Raw genomic sequence first — 15,892 nt, 5'->3', positions numbered from 1 at the left:
ATTGTTGCTTGAATGTGTTTTTGTTATAGACTAATTTGGTAGGACAGTGGTGCAGTGGTCAAGAGATTGCGGTGCAGATTTTGTGTTGCTGAACAACATTAACCCTCCTGAGCTTTAAAATGACCCCATTATGTTTTTCTTAAAATCAAATCTTCTAGGTGGAGGATGTAAACGACAACTCTCCACAGTTTGTGAACCTTCCCTACTACGCTGTAGTGCAGGTAGAAGCACAGCCAGGATCAAGTGTTTTCAGGGTCTTAGCTACTGACAAAGACTACGGTCGGAATGGACAAGTGACGTACAGCCTTAAGGAGCAGCACAGAAACTTTCAAGTACGTAAAACATCTTCCCTTATTTTATATGGGAGGCTGTAAAATGTTATAATTGTGCAAATTCATGAGTTGGACTGATTAATGTCTATAAATCCCATGCAGGTGCACCCTGTGACAGGAGAGCTGACCTTAAAGAGAGCCTTCGAGGCAGATTTATCTAACGCAGAGTACAAACTGATCCTCGTGGCGACTGACGGTGGCTTCCCTCCTCTGTCCAGTGAGGTGGAGCTGCCTGTTAGTGTAGCAAATAAAGCTATGCCAGTATTTGACAAGCCTTTTTATGGTGTCACCGTCAAAGAGGATTTGGATGTCTCCACCTCCGTCTTGTGTATCAATGCCAGTAGTCCCGAGGGCCAGAGCGTCATCTTCACCATCACAGATGGAGACCCATCCCTCCAGTTTGACATTGGCTTCGACACAGGAATCATCCGTGTGATTTACCCGTTAGACTATGAGACCACACAGTATTACCGTTTAACGGTGAAGGCTACCGATACACTGACCGGAGCTAAGTCGGAGGTTGATGTGGACATTGTCATGCTGGACGTGAACGATAACCCACCGCTGTTCCTGAACACTTCATACTCAGCTGTGCTCTCTGAGAACTCCATGATTGGAACGCCCGTCTTACAGGTGTGTGTGTGTGTGTGCGTGTGCGCATGCCTGTGTTTGCTGAGTTAGTCCAGTGTGTACTCTAACTGAATGAGTGTTTACATTTAAGAGTCACTTCAGCAGCATTGCGGATGGCTCATTTATTCATGGGAAGATGGTGTGATATTTGCCTAGAAATTTCCCAGTGGAAGTGCTTGACCTTTAATACAATAGTGCTCTTTTTTCATTCGGGAACATATTTCTGTTTACAAGATGAGAACATCATATGATTGAATTTGGATTTTTCTCACATCTTTTTAAGTCAGTCAGCAAAATACTGTAGGCCCGTGTCCCTTTTTACTAGCATTAAAGTGTAAAAGAAACAGATTTAAGAACAGAGGCTTATAATCACTGAGCCTTAAAATATGCTTTGCTCTTGCTCTGTGGTACTGCAGTATTGTTTACCATGTGGGTTGTATTTAACCTGATCAAAAGCACATCTCTGCCTCAGCAGTCAAATAACAGATTTCTGGACATCCAAGAAGGGATGCCAAATGGTTTGGTATCAGTACATGAAACAGTCGCTAAGAGATGACCTAAGTTTCTGTTTATTAGCTCTGGATGGCTATAATGGGCAAAATATAAAGATAACGTTGATAAATTAAAAATCTTGGTGGTCCTCCTTGGTATGAAGGTCAGCTTTTTCAACTTTAGTGAAAATTGGGGAGAAATGTTTGGTCTATAAATGTACGGCATCAGTACGGCAACCACATCAGTTAAATTAACGCAAATTAAATTAACATAAGCTTGGTGAACTGAGTTTTCCCCAGGTCGTTGATGAACAAGTAGGAGATCTGACTGGCGCAGCCTGGTGAAACAGTGCGGCCTCTCATTGTTTTACAAGACAAAATAATTGTTTGTTTAAGTCTAAGAAACCAAAATGCCAAAATATATTTTTGCTTATTTCAGTGACCTCTAGTGGTTATGTGCTGTGTTTTTTGTAGTTTCTCAATATCAAAATATCAGTTTCTCGATATCTATTTATTATAGGTACAGCTGGCCTTCATATATTTGAAAATCATGCATATGTTTTAAAAGTTAACTGCACAAACTCACTTCCAACTTTGACCCAATTGTGGCATTACATTACTCAAATCACAGATATAAAAAACAGGGGACCAAATTTCAAAACCTTTTATATTTGTTTAAAAGAGCTGCACAGACTCCGACAGAAGTAAAAACACTTGGAGCGCTATGACCGACTAATCAGATTTTCTGTTTGGCTTCCATATGATTGTTCCACCTCCTTCTTTAACATTATATCACAACTTTTAATATTTTTATATTTTATTACTTTATTTCTGTAAATGTAGTTGTATCTCAGCAAATGTTCACGCTGAATGTTAAACAAATGCTTTGACAAGGTTTTACATGTCTTTCTATCCTATTCTCAGTAAAATCTGGAACGTTATTTACTTTTTCAATTGGCTGCAGTGGTGGTGTTGTACCCACAGAGTATGTGTGGGGTAAGCAAATCAGCCCTTATCTTGAATAATGCATGAGGCAGGACACAATTGAATGTAACTCTCCGTGTAGGTGTTTGCCCAAGACCAGGACACAGAAAAGAACGGCGTGGTGAGTTACCAGATCCTATCTGACATCTACAACAGCACCGACTACTTCAGCATCGACAGTAACAGCGGGCTGATATACACGGCACGTCTGCTCGACTATGAGCTCATCCAGCGCCACAACTTCATTGTCAGGGCGACGGACAGCGGAGACCCTGCCCTTAGCAGCGATGTTACTGTCTCTGTGACTGTAACTGACACCAATGACAACCCACCTAATTTCAGCCAAATGCTGTACGAGGCCTTTGTCAGCGAGCTGGCTCCCAGAGGACACTTTGTGACTTGTGTTCAGGCATCAGATGCTGACATCTGTGATGCCAGTAGGCTGAGGTAAGGAAAAAGACGCTTTGAGAACTTACCGATTCTGTGTTTTCTCTGTAGACTTGATTTACCTTTGAACCTAGATGCAAATCCTCTTTAAGAATTTTTCAGATTGTCACCTCTTGAAAAGCACAGTGCAGTGTTTTGGTTTGCTAAAATCCCAGTAATCCTGGTTCAGTTTCACACGAGGCTTTATTTAGATTTTTCTCAAGCAGTTTTGGCTCAGCACCCCCTCAAGACAAGTAGACACTTGTAATTTGCAGCACCTCTTGAGCAAAATAACTTTGTAGACCGTAAGCAACACAAGCTCTCTCTTCTTCCTCCGCCTTCAGGTACAGTATTCTCTCAGGAAATGAGAAAATGACTTTTATGATGGAGCCAGATACGGGGGTGCTTCGTCTGTCTAACAAGAGGAGACAAGGCATGAAACTCTCCTATCAACTCAATGTGTCCGTGTCGGATGGAGTCTTCACCAGCACTGCTCAGGTGAGACAACTTTTGGCAGTTACGTATTCGTTCTGTCAGCTGATTTGGTCTTTTTTTAAGTCTCAGTAGTCCTTATACACAGAAAATGGGCTGACCTTCTTCACCGGCCTGTCAAAATTATTACCAACCTTCGCTGCTGCTCAGTGTAACTGCTGTTTCTCACAACTGCCAGCTCCACAGTGGGAGGTTAATGTCTCGCCATATCAGATTTACTTTGAGGATAAGCTGCCAGCTGGAAAAAATACTCACATCTGTCTCTTAGTGGTAATTACAAATGGGAGATTTGAGGGGGGGTTGGGTCATATATCACACATTTCTGTTGCAATAACACATCACCCCATTCTTAAAGTTCTTCTTCTGACATGCATGAAATATATGTGCAGCAGTTCTTCACGGAGGTGTCAGTATCTGTGTGTAATCCGTGTGTAATTCAAATCAGTAACCCTGGTGTTCTTACTACTGCTTTGCCTTTTTGATTTGATCGTGTTTGACAAATCAGCCGGTGATGTTTGTTGGGATGGCAACAGCAGCATGTCAGCAGACAGTGAGGATAATGATGATGGAGTGATGTTGCGATGGTGATTCACAGGTGATTGTACGTGTCCTGGGAGCTAACCTGTACAGCCCAGTATTTAGCCAGAGGTTCTACTTGGCTGAGGTCCAGGAAAATGCACCGGAAGGGTCAAAGGTCATTCAGGTAATTTCACTTTTTCAGTGCACTGAATTAATGAATACAAAATAACACAATGAGGAATATTGATGAATTTCTGTGTGGACATACAGGTCCGCGCAACAGATGAGGACTCTGGACTGTACGGACAGATCACCTACTCGTTCATCAACGACCTGGGGAAAACTCAGTTCACCATTGATGCAGATGGGGTCATTTCCACTGTTCAGAAATTAGACCGAGAAAACCCTTTCAACAAGGACATGGTGCTAACTGTGATGGCCCTGGATGGTGGAGGTAACTGTTTCCCTAAAAAGCCATCTTCAAATCAGCTAATATAAGTAGAGATTCTCCGATTGCAATTTTCTTGGCAAATTTCATTTTCCTGTTTTATTTCTCCGCATGACCAAATTTTCTTTCTAATAAAAATAACTGAGAGCATATAAAAATAAAAATCAACTTTTCTTCAACACAAAATATTTTTAAGTTTAAAAAGTTTATCTAAGTTATTTAACTTTACAGTTTCACCCCAAACTGCTCTCGATGAAATAACTGAAAATAAAGAACTCTGCTGCTGGAAAGAGTTATAAAAAACTGACTGAAATTGAGCTGCTGTACACCCACCTTTACTTGGCCTTCACCAAAAAAAAGCAGGTGCAATAGATTTATATAACAAAAGTTGGTTACATACATCAACCCTTTCCTCTTTTTCACTTGTCTTCACAACTTTCCTGGTAACTGCATTGATGCTTCTATTGCTCATACAATTTCCTTCATTAGCTTTTTCTTTGCGGGGCTGCCCCTGCAGTTTACTTTGGTAAACGAAATGCCATCATTCACTTTCGGGAACGTCCATACTAACCATGCGTTAGCATGTTGCGTTGAAGGTGCATAGACTTTTTTCCTGTTGTGCATCGATTCATTAATCCTAAATCGATTTTTAAATATATATGAACTATTCCAACAACCGCCAAACAGTTAAAACAACAAATGAGAGCAAGTAAACGGATACCGCAAAAAGATGTAAACAGAAACTACTGAAAGCCGACATCTCACAGGTTCCGAAGCTGAGGGTTTCCTCACTCTCCGAGCAAAATACATTGAACCAGTAGCAAAAGAAGATCACAACTACACTTCACATTTGATAAACATCGTCATGAATTCCCTCTTGCTTTGGCAGTTTTGATGAAATCACACTTCCTGCAGAGCTCTTTCACTCTCTCGGTGTACTTCAAGAACAGTTTCCCCATCTTAAATCTCTGTTTTCTGCATTATTTGCTTGCTTATTGCACACCAGTCTACCATTGTGTTCAGCGCTGTCGCACGCTGTTTTTTTGTTGTTGTTGTGTTTTGTTTTGTTTTTTCAAAAATGACCTCCGACAAGAAAGCCTCATTTTTGCTGTTCAATATTGAAGAAATTTAAATTTTTTTTGCCAAATTGGAAAACACTTAAATGTCTCTAATAAAACCTCTGTAACTGTAATGTTCGTTTTTTAAACTACTGCAGAATATTTTAATACTTCTGACTGTCTGAGTCAAAATTGAATCAAATCAAATCAAATTGAATTGGGACCTTGTGAATCAGAATTAAATCAGCTATAGAAATCAGTGATAATACCCAGCGCTAATCTGTATCATTTGTGCATATTAAATGTATGTGTGTTTTTATTTTCCAGGCCGTGCATCATTTTGCACGGTACGGGTGGTTCTTGCAGATGAGAATGACAACGCCCCCCGGTTCAGAGCAGTGGAGTATCGTATGAGCATTAAAGCAAATGTTGCCAAAGGTTCTCTTGTCACTCAGATCCAGGCCACTGACCCAGATGCTGGGTCTAATGGAAGGATCACATACTCACTTTACAGTGAGGCACGCCTATCTCTGGTCGATGTTCTGGAGGTCAGTGCATGTTGCTTTTCAACTTCTTTTTGACTGCCCTTTGTAAAAAGAAAATTAATATCTATGCAACACATAAAATCACATAAAAATGCAACCACATGCAATCTGCAACAAATTGATTTAAAACTCATTAAAGCACAAACTCTTTTAGCGGTAAACTTGATTTTCAATTAAGGAATGTTTTCACATGACCCTCCGTTCCCACTTCAGGGGATTAAAAGCCATCTGTTTGCTGTAGATTATGTATTTTTAATCATCTAATCAAAATGATGTTGCATTAGGGTTGATGCTTTGGTCAATTTTGAAAATACAATTAAATTTAAATAAATGTGGGCTATAAATGAATCGAAACACCATGGGATTAAAGGAATATAGCTGCAACTTATAAACACTGTATGTCGCGGTGAAGCTTGAAGGGCATTGCGGTTCAGTTTGTGCGCATAAAACCGTGACGTTCTCCTTGTATTTTATTAATGTTAATCAAAATGATATAAAAATAGCAACAACTTTCGTGGTTTGGAATTAAACACATAACTACAAATGTCAACAGTTTAAAAAAAAAAAAACTCCCAAAAGCTGATTTAAATAGCCTTGTGATTTTGCTGGTGTTCAGGTGGAGCCAGACAGTGGCTGGATGATGACTAAAAGCACAGTGGACCACCTCCAGGGCACTGTGCTGTCCTTCTTTGTCAAAGCCACAGATGGTGGTTCTCCGGCTAAGCACTCCCTGGTGTCCGCCTTCATCCACGTAGTCCCTCCAGATGCATTCGTTCCCTCGTTCAGCCAGCCTCAGTACTCCTTCACCATCCCTGAGGACACAGCGGTAGGAACCGCCCTGGGGTCTGTGTACATGGGTGCTGGACAGACCGGGTTCTTTAGTGCAATCGCAGGGGAGACGCTTGACAGCAACCAGGAGGGGACCTTCCTGGTGGAGAAGGAGACTGGTCTCATCCGTCTGGTGAAACCGCTAGACTATGAAGAGGTCAGCATCTTCCGCTTTAAAGTTGCAGCAACAACAAGACGAGACCTGATTGAGTCAGTCTCCACTGTAGATCTGGAGGTTAAGGTTGGTACCACAATGCACTGCAGAAGGATAGCATTTGCTTTCTGTTTTTCAGTTGAATAGGGAAATGTGCATATGCAATTATGGATTTTATGAAATAATTGCAGATTTATGTGATAAATTAATTAAAATAGTAAGAAGGGGGTAATTGTGCTGTCTTTTCATTTAGACTTTGTTCAGCTGAAGCAGATTTATTGTTTTATAGATTCTGGACGTCAATGACAACAAGCCGCTGTTTGAGACCAGCACCTATGTAGCCACGGTGATGGAGGGGATGCCTGTGGGGACCAGAGTGGTCCAAGTGCGTGCTCTTGATCCAGACTGGGGCTCTAATGGGCAGGTGTGTGACAGTCAGGTTAAACTGTGAATCATATGTTTGTGAATCTTTAAAACAAGCATTTTTCTAAATTCAGAGAGCTACAGGCGCTGCTATGCATCCTTTATTTGAATTGCAGGTGACCTACAGCCTCGGTCCTCTGCTCACCTACAATCTAGACTTGACAAGGGATGCCAGCTTCTTCTCCGGGCCTGTGTCTACCACTTCTGTCTTTGCCATTGACAGTAAAACAGGTTGGATCACCACAGTGAGTCAGATGGACCACGAGGCCTGCTCCAGCTACAGCTTTGAAGTAGTAGCGTCTGATCTGGCCGAGTTACTGCCTCTCTCCTCCACCACAGTGGTGACCATCACTGTGTCAGACGTCAATGACAACCCGCCACTGTTTGAGAGGGAGCTGTACCGAGGTGCCGTAAAGGAGAGCGATCCCCTCGGTGAAGTGGTGGCCGTTCTGAAAACCAAAGATCGAGATGGCACGGATCAAAACCACCTCGTCAGCTTTTGCATCACTGGTGAGGACACTGAGACAACTAACAGAATGCTGTCCCGCGCACTCTGTGCTGCAGTAACTCTTCATCTTGCAATGAGATGAGACTGTGCTGCATCAAAATCATTTATTGGTCTAACATGGTTTCTGCTCCAAAGGTCAAGTTATAAATTAATTTGAACTGATATGCCAAAAACAGCTTTCCTTTAACTTGTATTTTTTTTTTTCATTTTAATATTACAAAGTGCCCATTATACTATGAAACAAAAATGCTTTGTAGAAAACCTTAATCTACACTCATGTGAAGAAAAAATAAGTTTTTGCACTATGACAGCTGGGACGGGCTCGTGGCTGATGGATAGAATTATCAGGCAGGTGCTTCTAATGAAATGCACTTGATGAATTGATCATTCTCGTTCACAACCTTAGCTATTACTTTATGCGTTCGCGCTTTAAAAAAAAAAATGAAAATAATAAAGAGCATTGCTTGGCCTCTCCAGAAAAACTCTGACCTTGATAATGAGTAAGAGCACGTCCATTCACAACACACTGTGTGTTAATGATTGCGGATGATGTATTTTGTCCTTGTTTTCTGGCATTTAAAAAATACAGATCGGCCGAGTGAAAGTGTCATAAAAGGTCAAACTTTTAAACTTTGAAGGGCCACGGCCGCTGCCCTACCCGTCTGGTTTACATTATGAAGATGGTTATTGATTGCACCAAAAGGTGCCTGCATCATTTTTTATGTGCGGTTGGAGAGAATCTTGTTCTCATTCATCTTGCGAATGAGTAATGACTCGCAGTTTGTTTACATTTAATATAATACATCTTCACTCCTTTCTTCACTTTTTAGTGTCAGCGCTTTAATTCTCATCTGTATGACCTCCAGGGGGAAATCCACGAGGAGTGTTTGGCCTGGCCCTTGTGCAGGGGGAGTGGAAGGTTTATGTGAGTGGTCTGCTGGATCGCGAGCAGCAGGACTGGTACCTGCTCAACATCACTGCCAGCGATGGCCTTTATGTCGCTCACACCGCAGTGGAGGTTACAGTCATGGATGCAAATGACAACAGACCCATCTGCAACCAGGTCAGGGATAAAGACAAATGGAAAGTGTGCAAAATGAAAATATGCAAAGTAAACAAACCAAGAGGAGCTTGTGGAATGTATAGAGCATTGCAGAGTAAATGGCTCTATCTGCTGTTTGTCTCCATATTCCAGTTAATTTTCTGTCTATAAACAGAGAGAATGCATTGCTTGTGACCATGCATGCAGTCATGTATGCTTGTTATTGAAAAGATAAGTTAGGGCATTGTGTTTGTGGACTGAATGGGGAAAACAAAAGCTGTTTATCAAAGAAGGAATTTTTAATCATTTTATGTCTCATTTAAATTGTTTTCTTTTTCAATCCCAATGAGAGCGTCAAGAGTAGTGGAGATTCCCAGTTCCCCCAATGATGAACTTTCTTTTGGGTAATCTTAACGCTGGCTTAGCTCTGAAAATTCAGCTGCGTTGAATAATGTTCAAATCTGCATATTCATGACTTAGTAAAGAAAAGTCTGTGGCTTCACGAGTAAAACTGGATTTGCTCACTTCAAATATTGATACTTTGTTCTAAAGTGCATCGAAGTTCTAACTCGCTGCAAATGAATTCAGCCAAATTGTCTTTGTTTTATATTTCGGGCCAAGTGTTGTAATTTATGTATAAACTGACTTTTCCATAGTGCTTTTATGGAGTGCATAATGCAGTCTTAATCTAATAACGTACTAAACCGATGAATTACACAAGTTTGAGAATTTACACAAATAAAAGACAGTAATCATGATAAAGCCAATTAAGTTGAGTCCCTTGTGCTATTTCCTACCTTCCAACGCCAACATTCACCCTACATTTAGAGTTAGTCTCAAAAAGACAATCTAGGAGAGGAAAATCTTTATGAAATGAGAGAATAATTGGACTGTGAAGTCTTCTGGGGGCTCTCCTTTCATTTAGTAAAATTCTGCAGTTCTTCAGTTTCACATAATTAGTTGAGAAACTTTCTTTTTCCCTCAAAACTCTAAACTCCTTGAAATGCTCCCTGTTCTCCTCTGATAGTCTTTTTTTCCCTTCTCGCACGAGCCAACACTATAACTACAAAGTGATTAGTCTGACGTTACATGGCGACAGCAGCAACTGGATCAAAATGACACTCGCATTGCCACAGAATGAACTCTAACTGCTGTTTGGGCATCTTTTCTAATGGTTTTTTTTCATAGGAAGATTAGTAGTAGTAGTAATAGTAATGGCGTTTTTCTAGTAGTAACGATTTCAAACTCTTAGCTGGTGCTTGCTCCTTTCTTGTTTTTTTTTATTAAGTGATTAATCAGGATATAAATATTAGAAAATCCCCAATTTAATGCTTTGAATTTTTATTTTGTTCAACAAACAAAAATGCAAAGATGATATAAAACAAATTCTTGGCATTTTTCAAACCTTTGACTGGTTACTAGGTGTTTCACCTTTATATATTTTAAATCTGAACGTTAGAAGATTCAGCAGAGCCAACAGAGCAGGGTGGGGTGTGCTAAAATGCCGTTGCCGCTGCTGGTCCGTGTTTGATGAAATTGTGAGGCCACTAAGCTCCATTTCTCCAGTCAGTCACTGGCAGAAATGGACACCGGGTGATAAAAGGGAACTTCTATTAGCTGGAATAATGGATCAAGTGCCCAGTAGTTGGATGTCTTTTTAATGTATTAGACAGATGCATTTTTTAACTAGAATGGTTAGTGTTACTATTACTGTGCACTTTAATTTCTGCATATGCTTTTGTGTTATCACAGGCCGTGTATAGCACCTCTTTTCCTGAGGACATTCCCATTAACAAGGGCATTCTAAGAGTGGGTGCAACAGATGCTGACTCAGGCTCCAGTGCTGAGATCCAGTATTCACTGTTTGGCATTGGGGTTGAAGATTTCTACATGGATGCAAACACCGGTACATTTAAATATTTCATTTCAAGGGCTTGTAGCAAAAACAAACAAACAAAATCTCTTTTTATACCTCCCCATTTATGCCCTTAGGTGAGTTGCGTACAGCCATTGTGATGGACCGGGAATTGGCCCCCAGCTACAAACTCATCGCCCAGGCAACTGACGGGGGAGGCCTGTTCTGTCGCTCTGATATTTTTCTCAAAGTGTTAGATGTCAATGACAATGCCCCCCTCTTCTCATCCACTCATTACCTGGCGAGCGTGTACGAGAATGCTTCGCCTAAGGCTTTGCTCACCCGTCTACAAGCCAGCGACCCAGATGAAGGTAAGCTGCTGTTAGATAAGTAATGTCAGGCAGCGATGATGAATTCAGAAAGTTTTAAGCTTTAAATTATTTAAAAATAATGTGCTGTTTGAGTGTCCGAGCAAGATTATGAGCCAAGATGTAATATATTGTGAACAGTTAGTATGAATGTGTTTTTTCCAGGTCTCAACCGTACAGTGCTGTATTCTCTGGTGGACTCAGTGAATGGGTTCTTCTCCATCGACCCGGTAACTGGAGTAGTAGTTCTGGAGAAGTCTTTGGACAGAGAGAGCCAGGACTCCTATCGTGTTCGTGTGGAGGCCACTGATCGAGCTGGACAACAGGGGGCGCTCTCCTCACAGGTTGGTGGGTAGTCCAAGTGACCCAGATTCAGTATTGATTGTGTCTACAATCAATGTTAAGTCTACCAAACATTACTGTAGGAAATATTTACGCCTGATGCTCCTGATACAAAAAAGCCACTTGTTCTGAAATGAATGAATAATTGAAAGACTAAATAAAATAATAAATAATAAAAATGCACTTTTGAACAAAACTGACATTTATAACAGTGTTTTGCAGCATTTATGTTTTTTGGGTAACATAATCTTGTTTTTCTGAAAAAAATCAAGTGAATAACACATGATCCTTGAAGAGATTAGGTAAATCCCCAATTAGATTTTAATTAAGATAGCTCGTAGTCATGTGAACCGTGTGGAACAGAAAAAATGACGCAGTTACAGAGAGAAGTGGTGCAGAAAAGGTGGAAAACAGATATGTGGCAAATCTGAAACTGTGTTGTGTCTCACAGCGGCTATTTAAAAGTAAACTTTAATTTTGCTCATTCACTGACCATAAATGCTGGGAATGGCATTATTTTTAGGAGTAGGTGTCACTTTCATTACAAATATAGAGAGGAGTAGTTGTTGTTCTGTTACTTGTAGTAGATGATTGTCATAGCCACAATGATATAAAAGCAAAACTACAGTAATAGGATTAGTGGCGTCCTGTATTAAGTAGGTGGAACTTGTGACTCTATATTCTATAGAGTCAAAATAGCATTCATCTAGTAGCCACCAAACTCTCTCACCCTATAGCAGGCACAGATTTTAGTTGGTTTTTGCCTCAGCTTCCTATTTTATTACTAAAGCATATTTTTCTGTACAACTTCTGTATGCGCTTGTGGTCCCTTCTGCCTTGTGGTGAAACGGCACTGAAAGCAGTGCAGTAAAGTGGTTAGGTGCTGTTTTACAGTCTTGTGTGTCTTCCTCAGGTTTATTTGACCATTTTAGTGCTGGATGTGAATGACAATGCTCCAGTCTTCCAGAGAAGAGACTATGCTGTAACTGTCCCCGAGGATGTAGCCGTGGGAACCGAGGTGGTGCGAGTCCTGGCAACAAGCGCTGACATCGGACCTAATGCTGAGATCACATACAACATCCGGTCGGGTAATGAGTTAGGAAAGTTCACCATAGACAGGAAATGGGGTGAGTAGATATCTCTGTGTGTGGCTTGTGCCATGTTATTGTGAAATTTAAAAGCAGGGAATTAAAAAAAAATGAATATCTACTGATATGTGTGTTAAGGTTCTATTTCAGTGGCTGATGATTTGGACTTTGAGGTGTGTAAGGACTATTATCTCACCATCGAGGCCTGGGACAATGGCAACCCTCCTCTTAGCACAGCTACAATGGTAACCATTGAACTTATGGATGTCAATGACAACGCTCCAGCTTTCAGTCAGGACATCTACAATTTGCTGGTCAGCGAGGATGCATCTGTTGGGCAGACAGTTACAAGGGTAAGATTTAAGGCCAGATTTACTAAATGGGGCAAAATAGCCTATCACTCCAATAGAGACTAGTTATATTTAAAACAGGCTTTAGTAATTGATAGGCTCTGATGTAGGACTGTAAATTGTGTGACAACATTTTGACATCACCTTCTATAGCATTCTTGTATTAAGACAACTTAAATAACTTCAAGGGGAAATCTGAAAATCAAATTTCTATGCTCTTCAACTCCAGTACCACCGTATTTTCGATTTTGTGGATTAATCTTGTGTATCTGTGATCTATATCTCACGTATTGTCAAAGTGCACACTGCTGAGTTTCTGTATATCCGCCACTAAAAACAGTTAAGTGTTAGGGCGTGGCAACCTCATGTGCTGTCCGTGCTCCTGAAACTAATTTGAGTGTAAAAAACCCTGAATTGGATGAGTGGAAGAGAATGGATAGATGGAAAACTTTATTCGACTTTATTTCGTTTTTTTATTAATGCTAATACATTGATCATGTTGATGTCAATCTAATCCTGACTATTTTCAGGTTTAAAGTCAATGTTGTCATCCCTTCGTTCTCTTTGGTCTTTAGCCAGTTTGTATTTGACCCCAAGGAAATCAGGCCACTTTCTTTCCCTCCGGGTGTCTGTTTTTTAGGTAGTGGCTGAAGATCTGGATAGCCAAGTGAATGGGCGCATCACCTACTCTATCCTGAAAGGTGACCGAAACAACCACTTCTGGATTGACCCTGTAGCAGGACTTCTCAAAGTCAACAAGAAGCTTGACAGAGAACTTGTAAGGATGCATGTTTAAGTACAAAATCTCATAAACAATCAATTGTAATTTTCTGGTTCATGAGCACAGTCAGGACAGAAAATACCAGGTCCCATCAAGGTCAACGCTCAATGAAATATCACATTATGCGAGCATAAGAGTGCTTGCCACACTGCCTGATGTACATACAGATATGGCAATCACATTCTCTTCTTCACCGCCTAGGTGTCCAGGTACTCTTTGTCGGTACAGGCGTTTGACAGTGGCTCTCCTGCGATGTCCTCCACAGTCACAATCAACATCGATATCTCTGACGTTAACGATAACCCCCCAGTTTTCAATCCTCCCAATTCCACGGTGGTCATACAGGTACATTTGTGCGTGTTTGCTGTCTATATTTATATTATTAGTTCAATGTTGTCTCAACTTCACTTTCTTACTTCCAGCTAAACCAAGCTGCTGGCACCACCCTGCTCCAGTTATCAGTCAGCGACAAAGACTCCCCTAAGAATGGTCCACCCTTTGAGTTTCGGATCAAGTCAGGAAATGAGGGAAACTTCTTCTCCTTGGACCAGACTGGGACTCTGAGGTCTAACCGTGTGTTTGGCCCTGAAGCCCCCAGAGAATTCACTCTTGAAATCCAGGTTAGGAACTTTACGGTTTTAAAAAGTATCCTATTTAATATGAAGACTTTTCTTTTATGGAGAACTTTAACACCAGTGTAAATTCAACCCACTAAAGCAAGACCTTATTATTACTGTAGAACTTTCTTTGCTGTTAAGTGTCATTATAACTTTTTTTATAACTTTGTCTCTCTCAGGCAACTGATTCTGGCAAGCCTAGTCTCTCCTCCTCTTCCTGGGTATTTCTGAGGGTCATTGGGAACAGTCAGTACAAGCCGACTGTCTCCCCTCTGGAGATCTTCATCGTCATGGTCACGGATACCTTTCCAGGTGGCCCGATCGGTCGGATCTCTGCAACTGACCGTGACCTGAGTGACGTTTTGTCATTTACCCAGAAGCCTCAGCCCAAGAGCATGTTTAAGGTCAACAGACAGGATGGCAGCATTGTAGCGCTGCCAGGCCTGGAACCTGGCAGGTGAACGCTAGACCACACAAACACACAGGAAAACAAAACACTGATATGGAAAAAAGAAAACTTTTTGGTGTAACAATTCAATATCTTTTCTTGCCTTTTCTCAGGTACCAGATGAACGCTACAGTGAGCGATGGACGTTTTGCTGTGATAGCTGACGTTTCCATCCAGGTCGAACAAGTGACAGATGTCATGCTGCGTAGCGCTCTGACCCTACGTTTCAACTTGCTGTCTCCAGAAGACTTACTTAGTCGCTACCTTAGCCAAATTAAGCTAACGTTACGGGGACTAGGTGGATGGAAGTGGTCACCAGGGCAGCAGGATCCTCTTCACATACTCAGTGTACAGCCAGTGATGGGGACATCGGATGTGGACCTGCTTCTAGCCATGGAGAGGCCAGAGACGCCGGGCAGTGGACGCATGGCTGTGTTCTACTCCCAGCAAGAGCTGTCTGCAAAGCTGGAGGAGGTGGCAGCGCAGGGTCAGATTCGAGGTGTGCTAGCTGGGGCTGTGGTGGTGAGCAGCACTTGTTCTGGCGAGCTGGAGTGTGGGGATAGAGTGTGTGAAAACACACTTGTGATGGACGGGAGCTCGCCTGTCACCTACAGCACAGAGAGGGTCAGCTTGGTGTCGCCTACGTTCAGCCGCAAAGAGACCTGCACCTGTCCCGGTTTGTACTACACTCATTTTTGAACCTTCACAGAGTCAGTGTCACAAACACGTATCATCAGTTCATGAACGGCATTGTTTGATAGTTTTCATGTAAAAATCAGTAAAATCCTGAAATATCTGAATGAAAACATGCAGAATTTTTGCTTATGTAGTATACATTTTGCATTCTATAAAAAAGAAAATACAAAAACTACAGAGGCATATATTATGCATGTAAATATAAATAAATTAATGAAAGAATAATGTAAATCTGAAGGCTTTTCACATGATGACAAATAATATTTATATTTCTACCCCTTTTCAAACAGGAGGGACATGCCCCACCCCTGTGGAGCTCTGTGAAGGTCAGTCCTGTCCAGCTGATATGCAGTGTGTGCGTTCTGGTCCTACTGCGCCATCTGTCTGCCAGTGTCAGCCCGAGAGACTAGATGACTGTGCAGGTGTGTTTTGGCATGCCTGCAGTTTGTATAACTTCTGTCTTTCTG

The 15,892-nt window shown here is 41.4% G+C and overlaps 1 protein-coding gene across 1 annotated transcript in view; it reads left to right on the top strand.

Annotated features, from left to right (window-relative positions):
* Positions 1 to 15,892, top strand: part of fat3b (FAT atypical cadherin 3b) — a 67,688-nt gene that overhangs the window by 32,093 nt on the left and 19,703 nt on the right. The window contains exons 20-41 of the mRNA XM_080307109.1: positions 159 to 332; positions 435 to 965; positions 2,520 to 2,884; positions 3,208 to 3,361; positions 3,951 to 4,058; positions 4,145 to 4,328; positions 5,708 to 5,928; positions 6,542 to 6,994; positions 7,197 to 7,331; positions 7,447 to 7,840; positions 8,705 to 8,901; positions 10,633 to 10,786; positions 10,873 to 11,106; positions 11,269 to 11,447; positions 12,359 to 12,572; positions 12,672 to 12,886; positions 13,524 to 13,661; positions 13,866 to 14,009; positions 14,087 to 14,284; positions 14,461 to 14,738; positions 14,843 to 15,405; positions 15,716 to 15,847. Of these exons, the coding sequence (XP_080163235.1) occupies positions 159 to 332; positions 435 to 965; positions 2,520 to 2,884; positions 3,208 to 3,361; positions 3,951 to 4,058; positions 4,145 to 4,328; positions 5,708 to 5,928; positions 6,542 to 6,994; positions 7,197 to 7,331; positions 7,447 to 7,840; positions 8,705 to 8,901; positions 10,633 to 10,786; positions 10,873 to 11,106; positions 11,269 to 11,447; positions 12,359 to 12,572; positions 12,672 to 12,886; positions 13,524 to 13,661; positions 13,866 to 14,009; positions 14,087 to 14,284; positions 14,461 to 14,738; positions 14,843 to 15,405; positions 15,716 to 15,847 (5,365 nt within the window). The remainder of the gene's footprint in view (positions 1 to 158; positions 333 to 434; positions 966 to 2,519; positions 2,885 to 3,207; positions 3,362 to 3,950; positions 4,059 to 4,144; positions 4,329 to 5,707; positions 5,929 to 6,541; positions 6,995 to 7,196; positions 7,332 to 7,446; positions 7,841 to 8,704; positions 8,902 to 10,632; positions 10,787 to 10,872; positions 11,107 to 11,268; positions 11,448 to 12,358; positions 12,573 to 12,671; positions 12,887 to 13,523; positions 13,662 to 13,865; positions 14,010 to 14,086; positions 14,285 to 14,460; positions 14,739 to 14,842; positions 15,406 to 15,715; positions 15,848 to 15,892) is intronic.

Source organism: Astatotilapia calliptera, chromosome 10 (genome assembly GCF_964374335.1).
Source record: "Astatotilapia calliptera chromosome 10, fAstCal68.1, whole genome shotgun sequence".
NCBI lineage: Eukaryota > Metazoa > Chordata > Actinopteri > Cichliformes > Cichlidae > Astatotilapia > Astatotilapia calliptera.
Note: the sequence above shows the minus strand (reverse complement) of the source record. Positions and strands in the feature narration are given on the sequence as shown.